The sequence below is a fragment of the Chiloscyllium plagiosum genome, unplaced genomic scaffold, assembly GCF_037043375.1.
Source record: "Chiloscyllium plagiosum isolate Xiang-an unplaced genomic scaffold, Cpla_swu_hap1 HiC_scaffold_22, whole genome shotgun sequence".
NCBI lineage: Eukaryota > Metazoa > Chordata > Chondrichthyes > Orectolobiformes > Hemiscylliidae > Chiloscyllium > Chiloscyllium plagiosum.
The window spans coordinates 63,788,040-63,812,675 of record NW_028270160.1 but is presented as its reverse complement, the minus strand read 5'-3'; the positions used below and the strand labels follow the sequence as shown (position 1 = coordinate 63,812,675).

The following is a 24,636-nucleotide window of genomic DNA, read 5'->3' as shown; positions in this document are numbered from 1 at the left end:
GCACTTTCAGTCTAAATGTCCAAGGGCAGATGATACATGGGAATACCATCATCTGCAAGCTCCCTTCCAAGCAACTCATCATTCCAACTTGAAAATATGTTGTCATTCATTGCCTATTGCTGGGTCAAAATCCTGGCATTCCCTCCCTCACAGCATTCTGGATCTACCTATTGCACATAGACTGCAGCGCTTCAAGAAGGCAGCTCACCACCTTCTCACCTTCTCAAAGGCAACTAGGGACAGGCAATAATGTTGGCCAGCTAGCAAGCCCAGGTCCCATAAGAAGATTTAAAATAAAGTTATTTTGCCAGTTATTTGACCTGTGTTTCTATCAATTGAAAGACTTCCCCGGGTTTATTGGAGATGAAATTTTAATCTTTACCATATGGTATTTCACCACATGGGCGGCACAGTGGCTCAGTGGTTAGCACTTTTACCTCAAAGCGCCAGGGATTCGCATTCAATTCCTGCCTCAGGCAACTGTCTGTGTGAAGTTTGCGCATTCTCCCAGTGTCTGCGTGGGTTTCCTCCGGGTGCTCCAATTTCCTCCCACAATCCAATGATGTGCAGATCAGGTGAATTGGCCATGCTAAATGTCTCGTAGTGTAAGGTACATTAGTCAGGAGAAATGTAGAGAAATATGGGAATGGATCTGGGTGGGATACTCTTCGGAGAGTCGGTGTGGATTTGCTGTGCCGAAGGGCCTGTTTCCGCACTGTAGGGATTCTAAGTTGTAAACCATGCTGGTTGCCAGGTACCATTTGAACCTAAAAATGGCTGAGTTGACATCACCTTATAGTGATCATCAACAAATTCGATGATCATGGTGAAAAATGTATATTAACTGCTACGACACGGGGTAAATCCCCCTGTTTAATTTAACCCAGCAACGCAGAAAAGATTTATCCCATGTGGTAATCTGTGAAAATTCGATAGGCCAAGAACTTGTTAAAGTAAAAGTAAAAACTTTATTTCTTTAAGTATAATAGAGGATAATTAACTAACAATTATTTACAACTCCTTCCTCTAACCTAGCTTTTACTTCCCCTTCTATAATACTAGTCCAATAAAACACCTGATGAAGATTTACAAAAGAAAGCTTCTTATCTCAAAACCAGCCAGCTTTCAGTTCTTCTCTGTTTTCCGGTCTTCTTTTCTTCTTCTTGGAGATTCTGCCTCACATGCCCCTGATCGATAAAGGTACCTTTAAAAGAGGTATTTTTCGAGTCGTCTCTACATGCTGGCTTGGCGGTTCTCCTCCCAACTGTTCAATTTTCCCTGGTCTTATACCCCCAAAGCATCAGATTGTGTCATTGGCTTTTAAGATTGTCAACTTCAAACTTGATTGGGATTTGGATTTTCGGGGGTATAATTTAAACTGATTGGCCTAATTCAAATATGTATTTGTCTCCAGACAACCAGCTACACTAAATGCTGGAACAAAAGGTTACATTATATCTTTTTTTCAGAACACTTGGTAGTGGCTTGGCTGTCTTGTAGTTCTGTTGCTTTTAACTGTCTTAAAGCTACAGTGCACCCACATCTTCATAACATAACAAACTCCATGTGAAAATCATCCCACAATAGTTATATATTTTTAAAATGTCTCTAATAAATCAATGCTGTAATTAGGGATCAGGAATACTAGCAACAGGTCAGAAGGGAGACATTTGGAAAGGTAGCCAAAGATTTGTATAGACATGGACTTTGAAGCAATTGTTAAAGGAAGAGAAGGAAATAGAGAGGAAGGATGAAGTTTCAGACTGAGGCCAGGCTTTGAAGATGGGGTCATACTCAAATGTCAGGCAGACTGGACTGAGGGAAAGAGGGTTATAGAGCTAGAAGAGAGTACCCAAATAGGGTGGAGTGAGATCATAGAAGATAACATTTTAATTTAAATTGTTGAGAAACCAGAAGTGGAAGTAGATCAACTACTTAGTGTGGAAGAGGATACATAGAGTCATAGAGTCATACAGCATGGAAACAGACCTTTCTTCCCAACTCATCCTTGCCGACCAGGTTTCCCAAACTAAACTAGTCCTACTTGTCTGCATGTTGCCCATATCCCTCTAAACCTTTCTGATTTAGCTACCATCCTGGTTGATCTTCAGGTCCCTTTTAAATCTTGCCCCTCTCATCTTAAACTTGTGCCATGTAGTTTAGGACTCTACTAAATAGAATAAGATTTTTGCTATTCACCTTACTTATGCCCCTGATCATTTTATGAACCTCTATGAGGTCACCCCTCAGTTTCCAACACTCCAAAGAAAAAGGCTCCAGCCTATCCAGCCTCTCCTTACAATTCAAATCTTCCAGTCCTGGCCAAATCCTTATAAATATTTTCTGCATCCTTTCTAGTTTAACATCCTTCTTGTAGCAGGGCAACCAGAATTATACACTGTATTCTAAAAGTGGCCTACACCATGCCGCAGAAGTTTGCATAGTAGAAGTTTATGAAGGGTGCAGGAAAGGGGCTCATATGGAAAACATTTGAGTAGTTAAGAGTCAAAGGCAAATGTAAAAGTTTTGGTGGCAGAGGGCAGGAAAGAATTGACAGCAAAGTGAATTGACCTTTTGTCTCTGGTGCTGAGAGCTTTTGTTTCTCATGTGAACATTTATACAAATATATCAGGTAAGGCATCAACTGGAATTTTCTTGGCAAAAATTTCAACAAGAAAGAACTTGCATTTATATCTTTTACATTTCAAGGTGCACTTAGAGTTAGTAGAATCCCTACAGCGTGGAAACAGCCCCTTTGGCTCAAAAGGCCCACACTCTCCAAAGGGAAACCCACCCAGACCCATTCTCCTACCCTATTATCCTATATTTATCCCTGACTAATGCATCTAGCCTCTACATCCTTGAATGCTATGGGCATTTTAGTAGGGCCAATTCGCCTAACCTGCATTTCTTTGGATTGTGAGAGGAAACCGGAGCACCTGGAGGAAACCCAGAAAATGTACAAATTCCACACTGACAGTCGCAAGAGGCTGGAATCGAACCGGGTACTTGGCACTGTGAGGCAGCAGTGCTAACCACTGTGCTGCCCCTTTGCTAGGTTGATGTGTCTGTTTAGAGAAATAGAATGCCTCTGCACTGCAAAATGATAATGTTGGATGTGATAATTGAATTAGAGTCATAGAGTCATAAAGATGTACAGCATGGAAACAGACCCTTCAGTCCAACCCGTCCATGCTGACCAGATATCCCAACCCAATCTAGTCCCACCTGCCAGCACATGGCCCATATCCCTCCAAACCCTTCCAATTCATATACCCATCCAAATGCCTCTTAAATGTTGCAATTGTACCAGCCTCCACCACTTCCTCTGGCAGCTCATTCCATACACGTACTACCCTCTGTGTGAAAAACTTGCCCCGTAGGTCTCTTTTATGTCTTTCCCCTCTCACCCTAAATCTATGCCCTCTAGTTCTGGACTCCCCAACCCCAGGGAAAAGACTTTGCCTATTTACCATGCCCCTCATAATTTTGTAAACCTCTATAAGGTCATCTCTCAGCCTCCAACGCTCCAGGGAAAACAGCCCCAGCCTGTTCAGCCTCTCCCAATAGCTCAAATCCTCCAACCCTGGCAATATCCTTGTAAATCTTTTCTGAACCCTTTCAAGTTTCACAACATCTTTCCGATAGGAAGGAGACCAGAATTGCACGCAATATTCCAACAGTGGCCTAACCAATGCCCTGTACAGCTGCAACATGACCTCCCAACTCCTGTACTCAATACTCTGACCAATAAAGGAAAGCATACCAAATGCCTTCTTCACTATCCTATCTACCTGCGACTCCACTGTCAAGGAGCTATGAACCTGCACTCCAAAGTCTCTTTGTTCAGCAACAGTCCCTAGGACCTTACCATTAAGTGTATAAGCAATTAGATTAGATTAGATTAGACTACGTACAGTGTGGAAACAGGCCCTTCGGCCCAACAAGTCCACACCAACCCTCCGAAGAGCAACCCTCCCAGACCCATTCCCCTACACCTAACACTACGGGCAATTTAGCATGGCCAATTCACCTAACCTGCACATTTTTGGACTGTGGGAGGAAACCAGAGCACCTGGAGGAAACCCACGCAGACACGGGGAGAATGTGCAAACTCCACACAGTCAGTCGCCTAAGGTGGGAATTGAACCCAGGTCTCAGGCGCTGTGAGGCAGCAGTGCTAACCACTGTGCCACCGTGCCGGGGAAAGATATAAAATGTTAAGATTTGCTTTCCCAAAATGCAGCACCTCGCATTTATCTGAATCAAACTCCATCTGCCACTTCTCAGCCCATTAGCCCAACTGGTCAAGATCCTGTTGTAATCTGAGGTAACCCTGTTTGCTGCCACTAGACCTCCAATTTTGGTGTCATCTGCAAACTTACTAACCATACCTCTTATGCTTACATCCAAATCATTTATGTAAATGACAAAAAGTAGAGGACCCAGCACCGATCCTTGTGGCACTCCACTGGTCACAGGCCTCCAGTCTGAAAAATAACCCTCTACCACCACTCTCTGTCTTCTGCCTCTAAGCCAGTTCTGTATCCAAATGGCTAGTTCTCCCTGTATTCTGTGAGATCTAACCTTGCTAATCAGTCTCCCACTTCCTCAAAAAACTCAGTCAAGTTTGTGAGACATGATTTCCCACGCACAAAACCATGTTGACTATCCCTAATCAGTCCTTGCCTTTCCAAATACATGTACGTCCTGTCCCTCAGGATTCCCTCCAACAACTTGCCCACCACCGACGTCAGACTCACTGGTCTATAGTTCCCTGCTTGTCCTTACCACCCTTCTTAAACAGTAGCACCACATTTGCCAACCTCCAGTCTTCTGGCACCTCACTTGTGACTATCGATGAGACAAATATCTCAGCAAAAGGCCCAGCAATCACTTCTCTAGCTTCCCACAGAGTTTGTGGGTACACCTGATCAGGTCCTGGGAATTTATCCATTTTTATGCGTTTCAAGACTTCCAGCACTTCCACTTCTGTAATCTGGACATTTTGCAAGATGTCACCACCTATTTCCCTACAGTCTATATCCTCCATATCCTTTTCCACAGTAAATACTGATGCAAAATACTCATTTAGTATCTCTCCCACTTTCTGCGGTTCCACACAAAGACCGCCTTGCTGATCTTTGAGGGGCCCTATTCTCTCCCTAGTTACCCTTTTGTCCTTAATGTATTTGTAAAACCTTTTTGGATTTTCCTTAATTCTATTTGCGAAAGCTATCTCATGTCCTTTTTTTGCCCTCCTGATTTCCCTCTTAAGTATACTCCTACTTCCTTTATACTCTTCTAAGGATTAATTTGATCTATCCTGTCTATACCTTACAAAAGCTTCCTTCTTTTTCTTAACCAAACTCAATTTCTTTAGTCATCCAGCATTTCCTATACCTACCAGCCTTTCCTTTCACCCTGACAGGAATATACTTTCTCTAGATGTAATTATTTTGACTGTTCCATCATTGCTCTGAATAGTCTGTTAAAAATTCACAAGATTCAATAGTCCTGCCTTTTGAATGCTTTGATGTATTCCAGGCATGTTGAATATGCAGTGATACCCAGATAGGATTATCTGATGAGGAAAGGCCAGATAAGCTGGACCGATTTCCACTGAACTTTGAAAGAATGAGAAGTGATCAAGGCCCTTGATGGGTGAGCACTGAAAGAATATTTCAGCATGGTGGCTCAGTGGTTAGCACTGCTGCCTCACAGCGCCAGGGACCCAGGTTCAATTCCCACCTCGGGCAACTGTCCGTGTAGAATTTGCACCTTCTCCTATGTCTGCGTGGGTCTGCTCCGGTTTCTTCCACATTCCAAAGATGTGCAGGTCAGGTGAATTGGCCATGCTAAATTGCCCGTAGTGTTAGGTGCCTTAGGTAGGGGAATGGGTCTGGGTGGGTTGCTCTTCGGAATGTCAGTGTGGACTTGTTGGGCCGAAGGGCCTATTTCTACACTGTAGGGAATCTAATCAAACCTTGTGGGAGAGAATGGAACTGGGGGCACAGCACAAAGGTAACACTTAACACAGCATAAAAGTAACATTTAACACTGAGATAATTGAATTTTTGTCTGTCAGAGAGTCTTTGGTACTCCTCTCCCCACAGAGCAGTGGAGGCAGTCAATAATTTTGAATAATTTTGGGTCCAGAGGTAGCTAAGGATATTGACAAAGGAATCAAAATTTATCTGTGATAAGTATTATGCGGGCATGTCAGCCCACTGTGTTGCTGCTCATAATTAAAATTATTAATATTATCATTTAACTAAGGGGAACTACAGGGCCTGCTTTGTCTAGCACAGTAGAGAAAAACCACTTCCTTGTCCAACTAGAAAGGTCTCTTGTAATTAACAAGATACAGCTAATTGCCAGTTCATTTTGTCCATGTAAAAAACGTTATATGTCATTAGAGCAAACTAAATAAAAATTGTCATCTCAGAGGTGCAAACATTAATGGAAATAACTTAAAAGGTGTGACTGCTGGACAAAAGCACCCATCATTTGTGGAAGTTCCAAGGATGCTGCAAGTCAAGAGGAACATCTAAGTCATGTAAATATGGAATCTAATGAAAGCAATAGAAAGTGAATTGGTTGAGGAGGATTTGGGATGGAAATGGTGCCAGACCACAGCAGGCATTCCCTGCACATCCCATTGGATGCAATGTGTTGGTCACTCAGCTGGTGCAGTACCTTTACCAAATTGATGATTCAATAGATGAGAGGGCAGCTCAAGGTAGGGTTCCAACTGGGTATCATTCAATGTCGTCCAGATAGATTGTGTCGCATCATCCTGGCGTGCTGTGCTCTGCACAATTGGAGCTGAGGATGAGGCGATGTGATAGATGCTGAGGAATTAGGAGAACGGGAGCAGATGTCCAAGAAGAATGATGAGGTAATTGAGCTGGAGGAAACTCTCCTTGATAGAACTCGGCTGCATTAGCACAAGGCAGACAGGACCTAATTAACACTTGGTTCCAGTAGATGCCAGATGGGTGAGAAGACCATCACGGACTGTCAAGGTCAAGATGCGAGCATCTGGTTTGCATTGTGAGTATGAACTGCAGCCTGTTTGTTGGCTGTCATAAAAGTTCATGTTTGTTCTTACCTGAATAGCTTGCTAGTAATTAACAAGATGTTCTCCTACTGGGCAATGACAAGATGTGGGTTTCCAGTGGGTATTGGAGGAAGAGTAGAGGGGAGTCCGAGAAGGTCTTCACATAAAAATGTATCTAAGAACAGGTGAAGTGTGTAACCTCGTGGTTAAACAGTTATGGGGGTGAGAGACTGGGGTTGTATGTACAAGGGAGTGCCAGCCATGCTGCAGTGTGCCATGGGCAGTGTGGCTGCTATGCCATTACACTGCCGGTTAGGGGGCAACACTGGCTTTGCCAACACTGATCCATATGCATAGCATCCTTTTAAAGATGGCGTGGGTGTCAATGATGCTAGTCTTTTGGTGGATGTCTGATAAGTAGTGGGAACATGTGTGGTGAGATTGGAATCGAATCGGATATGAGGGACACCATAAGGGTGGGTTAGGTAGTTAATGAGGCATGCTTGAAAAGATATGTTGAGAAATTCTGTTGGTCTCACAGAGAGAATCCCTCCAAAAAAGTTGATGCAACTCACACTCAGCCAAGGATGCACAAGATTCAGCTCTCTGAAACAATCGTGATCAAGCTTACATGCACTTAGATGTAATAATAATTTAAGACTAAAAGCTTGCATAACAATTTCATACATCATGGCCATTTTGAATTGTTAGATGTTTTGGGTTGCAGCAGCTGAAGGTTTTTTGTTAACCCTAATTGTACTTTTTTGGGGAGTGTTTGGAATTGTTTAATATAATGAGAAGTTCTATTGCAGATGTAATTAAGTTCCTGCCTCACTGCTGGGTGAACAGCAGCCATTGAAAATGGAGAATCTGAAAGTAGCAGGTGTAAAGGCCAGTTAATCACAACCATTTTTCCATGATCATGGGAAGACTTTTAGGGATGTTTTGGATAGCAGCCAGAAAGCTCCATGGCTGGAAGTTAGCACAGGACTCATAGTCAATTCCCCTTTCCGTTTCAAGCACCCTACTCTGTCTCCTACCTTCAAGCCAATTTTGTATCCATATGGCTAGTTCTTCCTGTATTCCATGTGATCTACTTTTGTTATTGTATGTCAAAGGATATAAAGAGACACTTAATGACACTGGTGATAGGAGTTAGACCTTGTCTACTTGTGATGGAAGGTCCATGCTAGTTTAAAGTTTTGTGAAGAGAGCTGGTTGGATTTGTTGTTTGTCTATTTATTGAGCTGGTACATTTGTTGGCAGACATTTCATCCCCTTTCTAGGTGACGTCATCAGTGTTATGTTGCCTCCTGTGAAGCACTACTGTAAAGTTCCACTTTGAATTTATGTGGTTCTATTTGGTGAGGCTATTTGGTATGTCCTGCTGAAGTCGTAATGATCATTCAAGAGACCTTGTGGAGTTTCTTGTGAGATTTGAAGCATATTTTCAATATACTTCGTGATTTTTTCATTTTTTTCATTCTAGCCTATCGAGATATGGTCGAACTATTATATTCTCTATCCACCAGCCTCAAATGGATGACCTAATGATCTGAACCAATAGCATGTTCAAATCATTTCAGTGGGAGAGATTAGCACATAAACAGTTCCAAGTATATCTTACCAATTGAAAAACAGTAGGCAGAACAGAATTTCCATTTAAACCCCTGGAAACTGCTTCTCCTGATTATTCAAATGTCAATTCAAATGCCCACATTATTTCTTTGCACACTTTTCCCAGAAATAGTACAAATGACTGTGATGTTTTCGGTAGATTCTGGTAATGGATTAACTTTCTTGTCATTGTCCCCAAGTATTAGAAAGCCCTTACTGTATTTGGCAGTGGATCCGTTATTTGAAATTTGCTTTGTGCTAACTCCCAGGAATTTTTGTCTTCTGTTAAAAATTGGCAATGACTCTGCCCAGATGTGAAAAAGAAAGTTTTTGTGATGTCCTGCTGAAATCGTAATGATCAATCAAGAGACCTTGTGGAGTTTCCTGTAAGTTTTGAAGCATATTTTCAATACATTTTGTGATTTTTTATTTTTTTCATTCTAGCCTATCGAGATATGGTCGAACTATTATATTCTCTATCCACCAGCCTCAATACTTCATATTTAAGCTATTTGATAGCCTGACACTGCTGTTGAATGGAAGAATGGTATATCATGGTCCAGCCAGCACAGCATTACAGTACTTTTCATCTATTGGTGAGAAACACTTTTTATCAGATGTTAATTGTACAGGTTAGGATTAAGTATACAAAGGTTGGGGGCACTCATTGGTAATTACATACACTCAGAGAATGTTGAGGCTTTGGATTATCTGTCCAGAGGAGTGTGAACATTCATTCATTAGAAATGTTCAAAACTGAGATTGATAGATTTGTTCTCATTGGAATTGCAAACAGATATGGGGAACGTGCAGGATAATTGTATTGAGATAGAAGATCAAAAATGATCTCATTGAACAGCACAACATGTTTGAGGAGCTGAATGGACTCCTCCTGCTCCTGTCTCTTTTTTGTATTCTTTTCTGTTTTTTCTGTTACAAAAATGCTATAACACACCTCTGGGTTTTCTTTAACACTACCAAATCATTCGTGTTACATATTAAATTAATAATTATCAAGCATCACCCTTGGGCCTGCTTCTATTTCCTATATTCTTAATTGTTTGATCACTGGATAATATGTTTACAGAGACGTAGAATTATAGAGATGTACAGCACGGAAACAGACCCTTCAGTCCAACTCATCCATGCTGACCAGATATCCTAAATTAATAGAGTCCCATTTTACCCATATCCCTCTAAATACTTCCTCTAAACCCTTACCCATTTATGTGCCTTTTAAATGTTATAATTATACTAGCTTCCACCACTTTGGCAGTTCATTTCATACTTTCCACCTCTATGTGAAAAAATTGCCCCTTAGTCCCTTTTAAATCTTTTCCCGCTCTCTTTAAACCTATGCTCCCTAGTTTTGGACTCTCCTACCCTGAGGAAAAGACCTTGACTATTCACCTATCCACGCCCCTCATAATTTATAAACTTCTACAAGGTCACCCCTCAAGCTCCAACACTCCAGGGAAAACAGCCCCAGCCTTTTCAGCCTCTCCCTATAGCTCTAACTCTGGCAACTTCCTTTTCTGAACCCTTTCAAGTTTAACAACATCTTTCCTATAGCAGGGAGGCCAGAATTGAAGACAGTATTCCAAAGGTGGCCTAACAAATCTCCTGTACAGCTCCAACATGACCTCCCAATTGCGATGCTCAATTCACTGACCAATAAAAGTAAGCATACCAAACATCCACTAACCTGTCTCCTTGCGACTCCATTTTCAAGGAACAATAATCCTGCACCCCAAGGTTTGTTTGTTCAGCAACATTTCCCAGGCCCCTACCATAAAATGTATACGTCCTCCTCTGATTTGCCCTACCAAAATGTTGTTATTTATCTAGATTAAACTCCATCTGCCACTTCGCACCCCATTGGCCCATGTGATCAAGGTCCTATTCTACTCTCAGGCAAATTCCGTCTTCAAGCTTACTAACCACACATATGTTCACATTCAAATCATTGATATAAATGACAAAAACCAGTGGATCCAGCACTGATTCATGCGGCACACCACTGGTCAGAGGCCTCCAGTCCAAGAAACAATCCTCCACCACCCCACTCTGTCTCCTACCTTCAAGCCAATTTTGTATCTGTATGGCTAGTTCTTCCTGTATTCCATATGATCTACTTTTGTTATTGTATGTCAAAGGATATAAAGAGACACTTAATGACACTGGTGATAGGAGTTAGACCTTGTCTACTTGTGATGGAAGGTCCATGCTAGTTTAAAGTTTTGTGAAGAGAGCTGGTTGGATTTGTTGTTTGTCTATTTATTGAGCTCGTACATTTGTTGGCAGACATTTCATCCCCTTTCTAGGTGACGTCATCAGTGTTATGTTGCCTCCTGTGAAGCACTACTGTAAAGTTCCACTTTGAATTTATGTGGTTCTATTTGGTGAGGCTATATTTGTAGTACTGCATGCAGTTCTGGTCACCCTACTATGGAAAGGATATTAAACGAGAAAAAATGCAGAAAAGACTTAGAAGGATGAAATGTGGACTTGAAGGTTTGAGTTTTAAGGAGAGCTTGGATAGTTTGGGACTTTTTTTCCCCGGAGCATAGGAGACTGAGAGGTGACCTTATAGAGGTTGATAAAATCATGAAGGCATAAATAAAGGAGATAGCCAATAACTTCTCCCCAAGGCAGAGCAGTCTAAAACCACAGGGCCTCAGTTTAAGATGAGATAGGAGAGATACAAAAGGATTCTGAGGGCATTTTACAGTGGATGGTGAGTATCTAGAACGGCAGCCAAAGGTAGCAGGAGAAGTGAATACAATTTCTCATTTAAGAAACATTTAGACCAGTACATAGGTGGGTTGGTATGGAAGGATATGGATCAAACGACGGCAAATGTGACTAGTTTAATTGTGAAAATTGTGGAGCATGGGCAAGTTGGGTCGAAGGGCCTGTTTCTGTTCTGTAGACTTCTATGACTCTGTGAATATTGGCACAGGGCTAAATATTGATCACACCATCAAGAAATAGGAAAGGAACCGTCACTTTATTAGGAGTTTTCTACAGACCCCCAAATAGCAACAGAGACATGGAGGAGCAGATTTTAGAAACTTGCAGAAGTAACAGAGTTTTTGTTATGGGTGACCTTAACTTTCCTAATATTGATTGGAACCTCCTTAGTTCAAATAGTTTGAATGGAGCAGGTGTGTCCAGGAAGGATTCCTGACTCCGTATATAGATAGGCCGACTCGAGGGGAGGCCTTGTTGGATTTGGTGCTTGCCAACGAACCATGCCAGATGTCAGATCTCTTGGTGGGAGAGCATGTTGGTGATAGTGATAAAACCTCCCTGACCTTTTATTATAGTCATGGAGAGGGATAGGAGCAGATGGTATGGGAAAGTATTTAATTGGGGGAGAGGTAATTATAATGCTATTAGGCAGGAACTGGGGCACCTAAATTGAGAACAGATGTTCTCAGAGAAAAGCACGACAGAACTGTGCATTTAGGTTGTTTGCGGAGCGGTTGCTGATAGTGCTGGACAGGTTTGTCCCATTGAGGCAAGGAATGGATGGTAGGTAACAGGGGATGTGAAGCATCTCGTCAAGAGGAAGAAGGAAGCTTATTTAAGGTTGAGGAGGCAAAGATCAGACAGGGCTTAGAGGATTACAAGATTGTCAGGAAGGAACTGTAGAATACATTTAGGAGAGCTAGAAGGCGGCATGAGAATGCTTCAACCGGTAGGATTAAGGAAATCCTGAAGGCATTCTATATTTAACATGAGGAACATGAGGATGGCCAGAGTGAGGATAGGGTTGATCAGGCATATTGGACAGAACTTGTGTCTGGAGTTGGAGGAGGTAGGAGAGGTCATAGAGTCATAGAGATGTATAGCATGGAAACAGACTCTTCGGTCCAATCCGTCCATGCCGACCAGATATCCCAACCCAATCTAGTCCCACTTGCCAGCACATGGCCCATATCCCTCCAAACCCTTCCGATTCATATACCCATCCAAATGCCTCTTAAATGTTGCAATTGTACCAGCCTCCACCACTTCCTCTGGCAGCTCATTCCATACCCGTACCACCCTCTGTGTGAAAAACTTGCCCCGTAGGTCTCTTTTATGTCTTTCCCCTCTCACCCTAAATCTATGCCCCCTAGTTCTGGACTCCCCAACCCCAGGGAAAAGACTTTGCCTATTTACCATGCCCCTCATAATTTTGTAAACCTCTATAAGGTCACCCCTCAGCCTCCGACGCTCCAGAGAAAACACCCCCAGCCTGTTCAGCCTCTCCCAATAGCTCAAATCCTCCAACCATGGCAATATCCTTGTAAACCTTTTCTGAACCCCTTCAAGTTTCACTTCTTTCCGATAGGAAGGAGACCAGAATTGCACGCAATATTTCAACAGTGGCCTAACCAATGTCCTGTACAGCCGCAACATGACTTCCCAGCTCCTGTACTCAATACTCTGACCAATAAAGGAAAGCATACCAAACACCTTCTTCACTATCCTATCTACCTGCGACTCCACTTTCAAGGATCTATGAACCTGCACTCCAAGGTCTCTTTGTTCAGCAACACTCCCTAGGACCTTACCATTAAGTGTACAAGTCCTGTTATGATTTGCTTTCCCAAAATGCAGCACCTCGCATTTATCTGAATTAAACTCCATCTGCCACTTCTCAGCCCATTGGCCCAACTGGTCAAGATCCTGTTGTAATCTGAGTTAAACCTCTTCGCTGTCCACTACACCTCCAATTTTGGTGTCATCTGCAAACTTACTGCCTCTTATGCTCGCATCCCAATCATTTGTATAAATGACAAAAAGTAGAGGACCCAGCACCGATCCTTGTGGCACTCCACTGGTCACAGGCCTCCAGTCTGAAAAACAACTCTCCACCACCACCCTCTGTCTTCTACCTTTGAGCCAGTTCTGTATCCAAATGGCTAGTTTTCCCTGTATTCCATGAGATCTAATCTTGCTAATCAGTCTCCCATGGGTACCTTGTCGAACGCCTTACTAAAGTCCATATAGATAACATCTACTGCTCTGCCCTCATCAATCATCTTTGTTACTTCTTCAAAAAACTCAGTCAAGTTTGTGAGATATGATTTCCCACGCACAAAACCATGTTGACTATCCCTAATCAGTCCTTGCCTTTCCAAATACATGTACATCCTGTCCCTCAGGATTCCCTCCAACAACTTGCCCACCACTGACGTCAGGCTCACTGGTTCCCTGGTTTGTCCTTACCGCCCTTCTTAAACAGTGGCACCATGTTTGCCAACCTCCAGTTTTCTGTCACCTCACTTGTGACTATCGATGATACAAATATCTCAGCAAGAGGCCCAGCAATCACTTCTCGAGCTTCCCACAGAGCTCGCGGGTACACCTGATCAGGTCCTGGGGATTTATCCACTTTTACCCGTTTCAAGACATCCAGCACTTCCTCCTCTGTAATCTGGACATTTTGTAAGATATCACTATCTATTTCCCTACAGTCTATATCTTCCATTTTTTTTCCACAGTAAACACTGATCCAAAATACTCCCCCATTTAGTATCTCCCCCATTTTCTGCGGCTCCACACAAAGGCCACCTTGCTGATCTTTGAGGGCCTCTATTCTCTCCCTAGTTACCCTTTGTCCTTAATGTATTTGTGAAATCCCTTTGGATTCTTCTTAATTCTATTTGCCAAAGCTATCTTTTGTCCCCTTATTGCCCTCCTGATTTCCCTCTTAAGTATACTCCTACTTCCTTTATACTCTTCTAAGGATTCACTCGATCTATCCTGTCTATCCTTTACATATGTTTTTTTCTTAATGAGTACTTTACGTCAATATTCACTAGTGGGAGACACCTTGACGTTTCTAAGAACAACGTGAAACAGACAGATGTGCTCGAACAGGTTGATGTTAAGAAGGAGGATATGCTCAAACTTTTGAAAATCATGAGGATAGATAAATCCCCTGGGCCAGACGGGATATACCTGACGTTACTATAGGAAGTGAGGGAAGAGATTGCTGCGCCTTTGGTGATGATCTTTGCATCCTCACTGTCCACTGGAGTAGTGCCAAATTATTGGAGGACAGCAAATGTTATTTCCTTGTTCAAGAAAGGGAATAGGGATAATCCTGGGAATTACAGACCAGTTAATCGCACATCTACGACGAGTAAAGTATTGGAGAGAATTCTGAGAGACAGGATTTATGATTACTTGAAAAGCCACAGTTTGATTAGAGATAGTTCGCATGGATTTGTGAGTGACAGATCGTGCCTCACATACCTTACTGAACTTTTTTGAGGAGGTGACAAAACACATTGATGAAGGTATAGCAGGGGATGTGGTGTACGTTGATTTTAGCAAGGTCTTTGATAAGGCTCCCCATGGTAGGCTCATGCAGAACATAAGGAGGCTTGGGATACAGGGTAATCTGGCTGTCTGGATACAGAATTGGCTGGCCCATAGAAGATGGAGAATGTTGGTAGATGTGTTGGTATTCAGCCTGGAGTTTGGTGATCCGTGGTGTTTTTGCAGGGATTGGTTCTGGAACCTCTGCTCTTTGTGATTTTTATAAATGACTTGGACAAACAAGTGGAAGGGTGGGTTAGTAAGTTTGCTGATGACACTAAGGTTGGTGGAGTTGTGGATTGTGTGGAGGGCTGTTGTAGGTTGCAACTGGACATTGACAGGATGCAGAACTGGGTTGAAAAATTGGCAGATGGAATTCAACCTGGAAAAGTGTGAAGTGATTCACTTTGGAAGGTTGAATTTGAATGCAGAATACAGGGTTGAAGGCAGGATTCTTGGCAGTGCGGAGGAACAGAGGAATCTTGGGCTCCATGTGCATAGATTCGTCAAAGTTTCCACCCAAGTTGATAGGGTTGTCAAGAAGGCAGAAAGTGTGTTTGCTTTCAATAGCAAGGAGGATTGAGTGTAAGAGCCAAGAGGTTATGCTACAGCTCTGTAGAGCCCTGGTTGGACTACATTTGGAAGATTGTGTTCAGTTTAGGTCACGTCATTATAGGAAGGATGTGGAAGCTTTGAAGAGGTTGCAGCAGAGATTTACCAGGACGCTTCCTTGACTGGAGGGTATGTATATGAAGAAAGGTTTAGGGAGCTAGGGCTTTTTTCATTGGAGTGAAGAAGGATGAGTGGTGTCTTTAGAGGTGTACAAGATGATGAGAGGCATAGATAAAGTGGATGGCCAAAGACTTTTTCCCAGTGCGGAAATGGTTATCATGATGGGGAGTAATTTTAAGGTAATTGGAGGAAAGTTTAGGCGAGATGTCAAAGGTAGGTTCTTTACACAGAGTGGTGAGAACAAAGAACAAAGAAAATTTACAGCCCAGGAACAGGCCCTTCGGCCCGCCAAGCCTGAGCCGATCCAAATGTACTGTCTAAACCTGTTGGTCAATTACTAAGCATCTGTATCCCTTAGGAGAGCTAAGAGAGGGCATGAAAAATCTTTGGCGGATAGGATCAAGGTTAACCCCAAGGCATTTTTATGCGTATGTGAGAAACATGAGAATGACGAGAACGAGGGTAGGTCCGATCAAGGACAGTAGTGGGAGACTATGTATTGAGTCGGAAGAGATAGGAGAGGTCTTGAATGAGTACTTTTCTTCAGTATTTACAAACGAGAGGGACCGTATTGTTGAAGAGGAGAGTGTGAATCGGACTGGTAAACTAGAGGAAATACTTGTTAGGAAGGAAGATGTGTTGGACATTTTGAACAACTTGAGGATAGACAAGTCCCCCAGGCCTGACGGGATATATCCTAGGATTATGTGGGAAGCAACAGAGGAAATTGCAGTACCGTTGGCAATGATCTTTTCGTCTTCACTGTCAACGGGGGTGGTACCAGGGGACTGGAGAGTGGCGAATGTTGTGCCCCTGTTCAAAAAAGGGAATAGGGATAACCCTGGGAATTACAGGGTTACTTCGGTGGTAGGCAAAGTAATGGAAAGGGTACTGAGGGATAGGATTTATGAGTATCTGGAAAGACACTGCTTGATTAGGACAGCCAGCACGAATTTGTGAAGGGTAGGTCTTGCCTTACAAGTCTTATTGAATTCTTTGAGGAGGTGACTAAGCATGTGAATGAGGGTAGAGCAATAGATGTAGTATACATGGATTTTAGTAAGGAGTTTGATAAGGTTCCCCATGGTAGGCTTATGCGGAAGGTCAGGAGGCATGGGATAGAGGGAAATTTGGCCAATTGGATAGAAAACTGGCTAACCGGTCGAAGTCAGAGAGTGGTGGTAGATGGTAAATATTTAGCCTGGAGCCCAGTTACAAGTGGAGTTCCGCAGGGATCAGTTCTGGGTCCTCTGCTGTTTGTAATTTTTATTAATGACTTGGATGAGGGAGTCGAAGGGTGGGTCAGTAAATTTGCAGACGATACGAAGATTGTTGGAGTTGTGGATAATGAGGAGGGCTGTTGTCGGCTGCAAAGGGACTTAGATTAGATTACATTACATTACATTACAGTGTGGAAACAGGCCCTTCGGCCCAACAAGTCCACACCGACCCGCCAAAGCGCAACCCACCCATATCCCTACATTTACCCCTTACCTAACACTCCGGGCAATTTAGCATGGCCAATTCACCTGCACATCTCTGGACTGTGGGAGGAAACCGGAGCACCCGGAGGAAACCCACGCAGACACGGGGAGAACGTGCAAACTCCACACAGTCAGTCGCGTGAGGCGGGAATTGAACCCGGGTATCTGGCGCTGTGAGGCAGCAGTGCTAACCACTGTGCCACCGTGCCGCCCACGGTGCCAGATATGGTGCAGAGCTGGGCTGAGGAGTGGCAGATGGAGTTCAACCCTGCCAAGTGTGAGGTTGTCCATTTTGGAAAGACAAATAAGAATACGGAATACAGGGTTAACGGTCGGGTTCTTAGTAAGGTGGAGGAACAGAGGGATCTTGGGGTCTATGTTCATAGATCTTTGAAAGTTGCCACTCAGGTGGATAGAGCTTGTAAGAAGGCCTATGGTGTATTAGCGTTCATTAGCAGAGGGATTGAATTCAAGAGTCGTGAAGTGATGTTGCAGCTGTACAGGACTTTGGTTAGGCCACATTTGGAGTACTGTGTGCAGTTCTGGTCGTCTCACTTTAGGAAAGATGTGGAAGCTTTGGAGAGGGTGCAGAGAAGATTTACCAGGATGTTGCCTGGAATGGAGAATAGGTCGTACGAGGATAGGTTGAGAGTGCTAGGCCTTTTCTCGTTGGAACGGCGAAGGATGAGGGGTGACTTGATAGAGATTTATAAGATGATAAGAGGAATAGATAGAGTAGACAGTCAGATCCCCGGGTACAAGGGGACATCAATTTAAGGTGAAGGGTGGAAGGTATAGGGGAGATGTCAAGGGTGAGTTCTTTACCCAGAGAGTGGTGGAGGCATGGAATGCGCTGCCTGTGGGAGTGGCAGAGTCAGAATCATTGGTGACCTTTGAGCAGCAATTGGATAGGTACATGGATGGGTGCTTAAGCTAGGACAAATGTTCGGCACAACATCGTGGGCCGAAGGGCCTGTTCTGTGCTGTATTGTTCTATGTTCTATGTTCAACTCCCCACCTACTCATGCATTTATCCAGATGCATCTTAAATGAATCTACCGTGCCTGCCTCAACCATCTCTGCTGGCAAAGTGTTCCAAACGCTCACCACCCTCTGTATGATGGACTTGCCGCATGTATCCCCCTTAAACTTTCTACCTCTCACCTTGAAAGCGTGGCCTCTCATTATTGAATCCATCACCCTGGGAAAAAGCTTGTCTCTATCCACCCTGTCATAGTCTTCATGATTTTATAAACCTCAATCAGGTCCCCCCCTCAATCTCCTTTTCTCTAATGAAAATAAACCTAACCTACTCAACCTTTCTTCATAGCTAGCACCTTCCATACCAGGCAACATCCTCGTAAACCTTCTCTGCACCCTCTCCAAAGCGTCCACATCCTTTTGGTAATGTGGCGACCAGAACTGTACACAGTATTCTAAATGCGGCCGAACCAATGTATTATACAATGTTAACATGACTTGCCAGCTCTTATACTCAATGCCCTGTCCAATGAAGGCAAGTATACTATATGCCTTCTTGGCTTCTCTATCCACCTGTGCAGCAACCTTCAGGGTACAATGGACCTGCACTCCCAGATCTCTCTGCCCATCAACTTTTCCCAAGGCTCTTCCGTTCATTGTATAATTTGCTCTAGAATTAGTCTTGACTAAATGCATCACCTCACATTTGTGTGGATTGAAATCCATCTGACACTTTTCCGCCCAACTCTCCGGTCTATCTATATCCTCCTATATTCTCTGACAGTCCCTTATGCTTTCTGCTACTCCACCAATCTTCGTGTCATCTGCAAACTTGCTGATCATACCAACAGTGCCCTCTTCCAGATCATTTATGTATATTACAAACAACAGTGACCCCAACACTGACCCCTGTGGAACACCACTGGTCACCTTTCTCCATTTTGAGAAACTTCCTTCAACTACTACTCTCTGTCTCCTGTTGCTCAACCAGTTCTTTATCCACCTCGCTAGAACACCCTGCACACCATATGACTTCACTTTTCCATTAGTCTACCATGGGGAATCTTGTCAACTGCTTTACTAAAGTCCATGTATATGATATCAACAGCCCTTCCTTCATCTATCAACTTGGTCACTTCCTTGAAGAACTCTATTAACTTGGTAAGGCACGATCTCCCCCACACAAAACCATGTTGCCTATCACTGATAAACCCATTTTTTTCTATATATAAATAGATCCTATCCCTCAGTACCTTCTCCAGCAACTTTCCCACCACCGACATCAGGCTCACTGGTCTATAGTTACCCGGAATATCCCTACTACCCTTCTTGTACAGGGGGACAACATGAGCAACCCTCCAGTCCTCCGGCACCTCACCTGTATTTAAGGATGCCACAGAGATATCTGTTATGGCCCCAGCTATTTCCTGTCTCGCCTCCCTCAGCAACCTGGGATAGATCCCATCCGGTCCTGGGGATTTGTCCACCTTAATGACCTCTACCCAACACATCTTCCCTACTTATGTCAAGGTGATCCAGACTAATCAAACTTCTATCTCTAATCTCAACATTCATCATGTTCCTCTCCTCAGTGAGCACTAATGCAAAGTAATAATTCAGAATCTCACCCATTCACTCAGGTTCGACACACAGCCTTCCTTCATTATCCTTTAGTGGACCAATCCTTTCTCTAGTTACCCGCTTACTTCTTATATAAGAATAAAATGCTTTGGGGTTCTCCTTAATTCTGCTCGCTAAAGCTATTTCATGACCCCTTTTAGCCTGCTTGATTCCTCATTTAAGACTTGTCCTACTCTTCCGATATTCTTCCAGGGCCCGTTATGTTCTTAGCTGCCTAGACCTTATGCATGCTTCCCTTTTCCTCTTGGTCTGGAATGCACTGGTAATAGAGTCAGATACATGAGGGACATTTAAGCGACTCTTGAATAGGTGCATGGAAGATATGTAGGGTATGTAGGTTAGTCTGGTCTTAGAGTAGGATAAAAGGTTAATACAACATCAAGGGCCGAAGGTCTGTACTGAGCTGTACTGTTCTATGTTCTAAAAGCACACTTCTGTTTTCTCTAAATTCCAATAAGCAATCATTTATATCTACCTAAACAGATGAACAGGCTGTTGGCTCCACTTTTCTTCTGAAAGCTAGATTTCTGTCAATGGAAGAGTCCCATAAACTTGCTTGGAAGTTCTAACTGCAGAGATAATAGGGCCCCTTAAAGATCAACAAGGTTGTCTATGTGGAGATTGGAGAGATACTAAATGAATATTTTGTGTCAGGTTTTACTGTGGGGAAAGTTATGGAGTCTAGGAAACGCAAGGAAATAAATACTGATTTCTTGAAAATGGTTCATATTATGGAAGAGTCGGTGCTGGAGATCTTAAAAACATAAAAGTGGATAAATCTCCGAGACCTGATTAAGTGATAATCCCAGAACATGGTGGGAAACTAGGGAAGAAATTGCGAGGCCCTTAGCAGTGATATTTGTATAATTGACAGCCAAATGTGTCCTTACTAATGTCTTGTACAACTGCAACAAGACATCCCAACTCCTATGCTCAATGTTCTGACCAATGAAAGTAAGCATGCCGAAAGCCTTCTTCACCGCTCTGACTACCTGTGACTCCACTTTCAAGGAGCTATGAACCTGTAACCTAGATATCTTTGTCTTATAACACACCCCAGGGCCCTACCTGCCCTGGTTTGACACACCAGAATGCAAGACCTTGCATTTATCTAAATTAGAACATAGAACATTATAGACCAGTACTGGCCCTTCGGCCCTCAATGTTGTGCCGATCTTTAGAACCAATCTGAAACCCATCTAACCTATGCTATTCCATTATCATCCATATGCCTATCCAATGACCATTTAAATGCCCTTAAAGTTGGCAATTCTACTACTGTTGCAGGCATTGCATTCCATGTCCCTGCTGCTCTCTGAGTAAAGAAACTACCTCTGACATCAGTCCTATATCCAATCTTATATCCAATCTTATATCCAATTTAAAGCTATGTTCCCTCGTGCTAGCCATCGCCATCTGAGGAAAAAGGCTCTCACTGTCCAATCTATCTAACCCGCTGATTATCTTGTACATCTCAATTAAGTCACCTCTCAACCTCCTTCTCTCTAATGAAAACAGCCTCAACCAAAGTAAGGTTCACAGATCTATAATTTCCAGGGTTGTCTCTACTCCCCTTCTTGAACAAGGGGACAGCATTTGCTATCCTCCAGTCTTCTGGCACTATTCCTGTAGACAATGATGACATAAAGATCAAAGCTGAATGCTCGACAGTCTGGCTTCCCAGAGAATCCTGGGATAAATCCCATCCGGCCTAGTGTGAATACTGATGAAAAATATTCATTTAGCACTTCCCCTATCTCCTCTGATTCCACGTATAACTTCCTACTACAATGCTTGATTGGCCCTAATTTTACTCTCGTCATTCTTTTATTCCTGATATACCTATAGAAGGCCTTAGGGTTTTCCTTGATCCTATCCGCCAGTGACTTTTCATGTCCTGTCCTGGCTCTTCTTAGCTCTCTCTTTAGGTCTTTCTTGTTAACTTGTAACTCAAACGTCCTAACTGAGCAATCACAGCTCATCCTAACATAAGCCTTCTTCTTCCTTTTGACAAGAGATTCAACTTCCTTAGTAAACCACTGCTCCTGCGCTCAACAACTTCCTCCCTGCCTGGCAGGTACATACTTATCAAGGACCCATGGTAGCCTGTCCTTGAATAAGCTCCACATTTCAACTGTGCCCATCCCTTGCAGTTTCCTTCCCTATTCCATGCATCCTAAGTCTTGCCTAATTGCATCTTAATTGCCTTCCCCCCAGCTATAACTTTTGCCCTGTGGTACATACTTATCCATTTCCATTGCTACAGTAAACATAACTGAGTTGTGGTCACTATCACCAAAGTGCTCACCTACCTCCAAACCTGGCCTGGTTCATTACCCAGTACCAAATCCAATGTGGCCTTGCCCCTTGTTGGCCTGTCTACATAAACCCTCCTGCACACATTCGACAAAAACTGACCCATCTAAAATACTTGAACTATAGTATTCCCAATCAATATTTGGAAAATTAAAGTCCCTCAGTTCCCCATAACAACTACCCTGTCACTCTCACTCCTATCGAAGATCATCTTTGCTATCCTATCATCTACATCTCTGGAACTATTTGGAGGCCTATAGGAAACTCCCAACAGGGTAACCTTTCCTTTCCTGTTTCTAATCTCAGCCCTACTACCTCAGTAGACAAGTCCTCAAATGTCCTTTCTGCAACCGTAGTACTATCCTTGACTAACAGTGGCACACCACCCCCTCTTTTACCATTTTCTCTGTTCTTATTGAAACATCTAAATCCTGGAACCTGCAATAACCATTCCTGTCCCTGCTGTACCCATGTCTCTGAAATGGCTACAACATCAAAATCTCAGGTACCAATCCATGCTACAAGTTCACCCACCTTATTCCGGATGCTCCTGCCACACTTCAAACCAACTTCTTGCTTCTTGAAATCTTAGTTCTGACCTCACTACTCACAATCTCCTGGACACTGGAGCTACAATTTTTGTTTCCATCCCCCTGCTGAATTAGTTTAAACCCACCTGAAGAACATTAGCAAATTTTCCCCCCGGGATATTGGAAGCCCTCAGGTGAAGACCATCCTGTTTGTAGAGGTTCCACCTACCCCAGAAAGAACCCCAATTTACCAGGAGTCCAAAACCTTCCTTCCTGCACCATCCCTGTAGCCATGTGTTCAAATCCTCTCTCTCCCAATTCCTCACCTCGCAACTCGTGGCATGGGCTACAAAACCGAAGACAACAACTCTGTTTGTTCTAGCTCTAAATTAAACTCCATCTTCCATTCGTCAGCCCACTTGCCCAGTTGATCAAGATCTCACTGTATTCCCAGATCGCTCTTTTCACTATTCCACCAATCTTCATGTCATCTGCAAACTTACTAACCATACCTCTTAAATTCTCATCCAAATCATTTTTATAAGTGACAAATAACAGTGGACCCAGCACCAATCCCTGTGGCACACTGCTGGTCACAGGCCTCCAGTCTGAAAAACAAACCTCGACCATTACCTTGTACTTTCAAGCAATTTTGCATCCATTTGGCCAGCTCTCCCTGGATCCCATGAAATTTAACTTATTCAAGAACCTACATATGGTACCTTGTCAAAGACCTTGCTAAAGTCCATATACACAATGCCATTCAATGATTTCCCACACACAAAGCCATACTGACTATCCAAATGAGTTAGTGAGTTTTGAGAAGATTTGTAGCTCAGATTGAGGTTCTGGATGTAGGCTTGCTTGCTGAGTTGGGAGGTTCATTTCCAGATGTTTCATCACCTTACTAGGTAACATCTTCAATGGGCCTCAGGCAAAGCAGTGTACATGATTCCTGCTTTCTATTTATATGTTTGGGTTTTTTTGGGTTGGTGATGTCATTTCCTGTTCCTTTTCTCAGGGGGTGGTAGATGGGGTCTAACTCGATGTGCTTGTTGATAAAGTTCCGGTTGGAATGCCATGTTTTTAGGAATTCTCGTGCATGTCTCTGTTTGGCTTGTCCTAAGATGGATGTGTTGTTCCAGTTGACCGGAATAGGAAGGGTTCAGAGAAGAATTTCAAGAACATTGTTGGGACTGGAGTGTTTGAGTTATAAAGAGAGGCTGGATAGGCTGGGACATTTTTCACTGGAGTGTAGGAGGTTGATGAGTGGCCTTATAGAGGTTTATAAGATCATGAGGAGCATAAATAAGGTGGATAGCAAAGGTCTTTTCCCTAGAGTGGGGGAGTTCAAAACTAGAGAGAGTATTTTTAAGCTGAGTGGAGAAAGATTTAAAAGGGACCTGAGGGACAATGAGTAGTGTCGAATAAACTGCCAGAGGAAGTGGTAGATGCAGTTACAGTTACAATATTTTAAATACGTTTAGATAGCTACATGAACAGAAGAGGTTGAGAGGGATAGGGACCAAATGCAGGCAAGTGGACTAGTTTTGATTGGGGAAACTTGGTTGGCATGGAGGGGTTGAACTGACCGTTCTGTTTCCATGCTGTATGACTCTATGATTCTAAAGCTGTACACAGTATCTAGCTGTGCCCTAACCAACATTTTGAATGGTTCCAGCTTAACCTCCCTGCTCCTAAACTCTATGCCTTGACTAATATGCCATCTGAACCATTTCATCCAACTGTCCTGATACCTTAAGAGACCGATGTACATGCTCAACCAAGATGCCTCTGATCCTTGATGCATCCAATATCTGATGAATGGTAGGATCATGGTGAGCATGTACATTGGTGTCTTGAGGTATTAGGACAGGTGAATGAAATGGCATACGGTATAATTTTGTATCATCTGTGAACCTACTTCCTACAATCAAGTTTAAATCACTTA

The 24,636-nt window shown here is 43.1% G+C and overlaps 1 protein-coding gene across 1 annotated transcript in view; it reads left to right on the top strand.

The window, feature by feature from the left end:
* The window catches only part of LOC122561374 (broad substrate specificity ATP-binding cassette transporter ABCG2-like), a 96,419-nt gene that overhangs the window by 35,976 nt on the left and 35,807 nt on the right, over positions 1-24,636 (top strand). Inside the window, exon 5 of the mRNA XM_087999274.1 lies at positions 9,125-9,276. Within this exon, the coding sequence (XP_087855400.1) occupies positions 9,125-9,276 (152 nt within the window). The remainder of the gene's footprint in view (positions 1-9,124; positions 9,277-24,636) is intronic.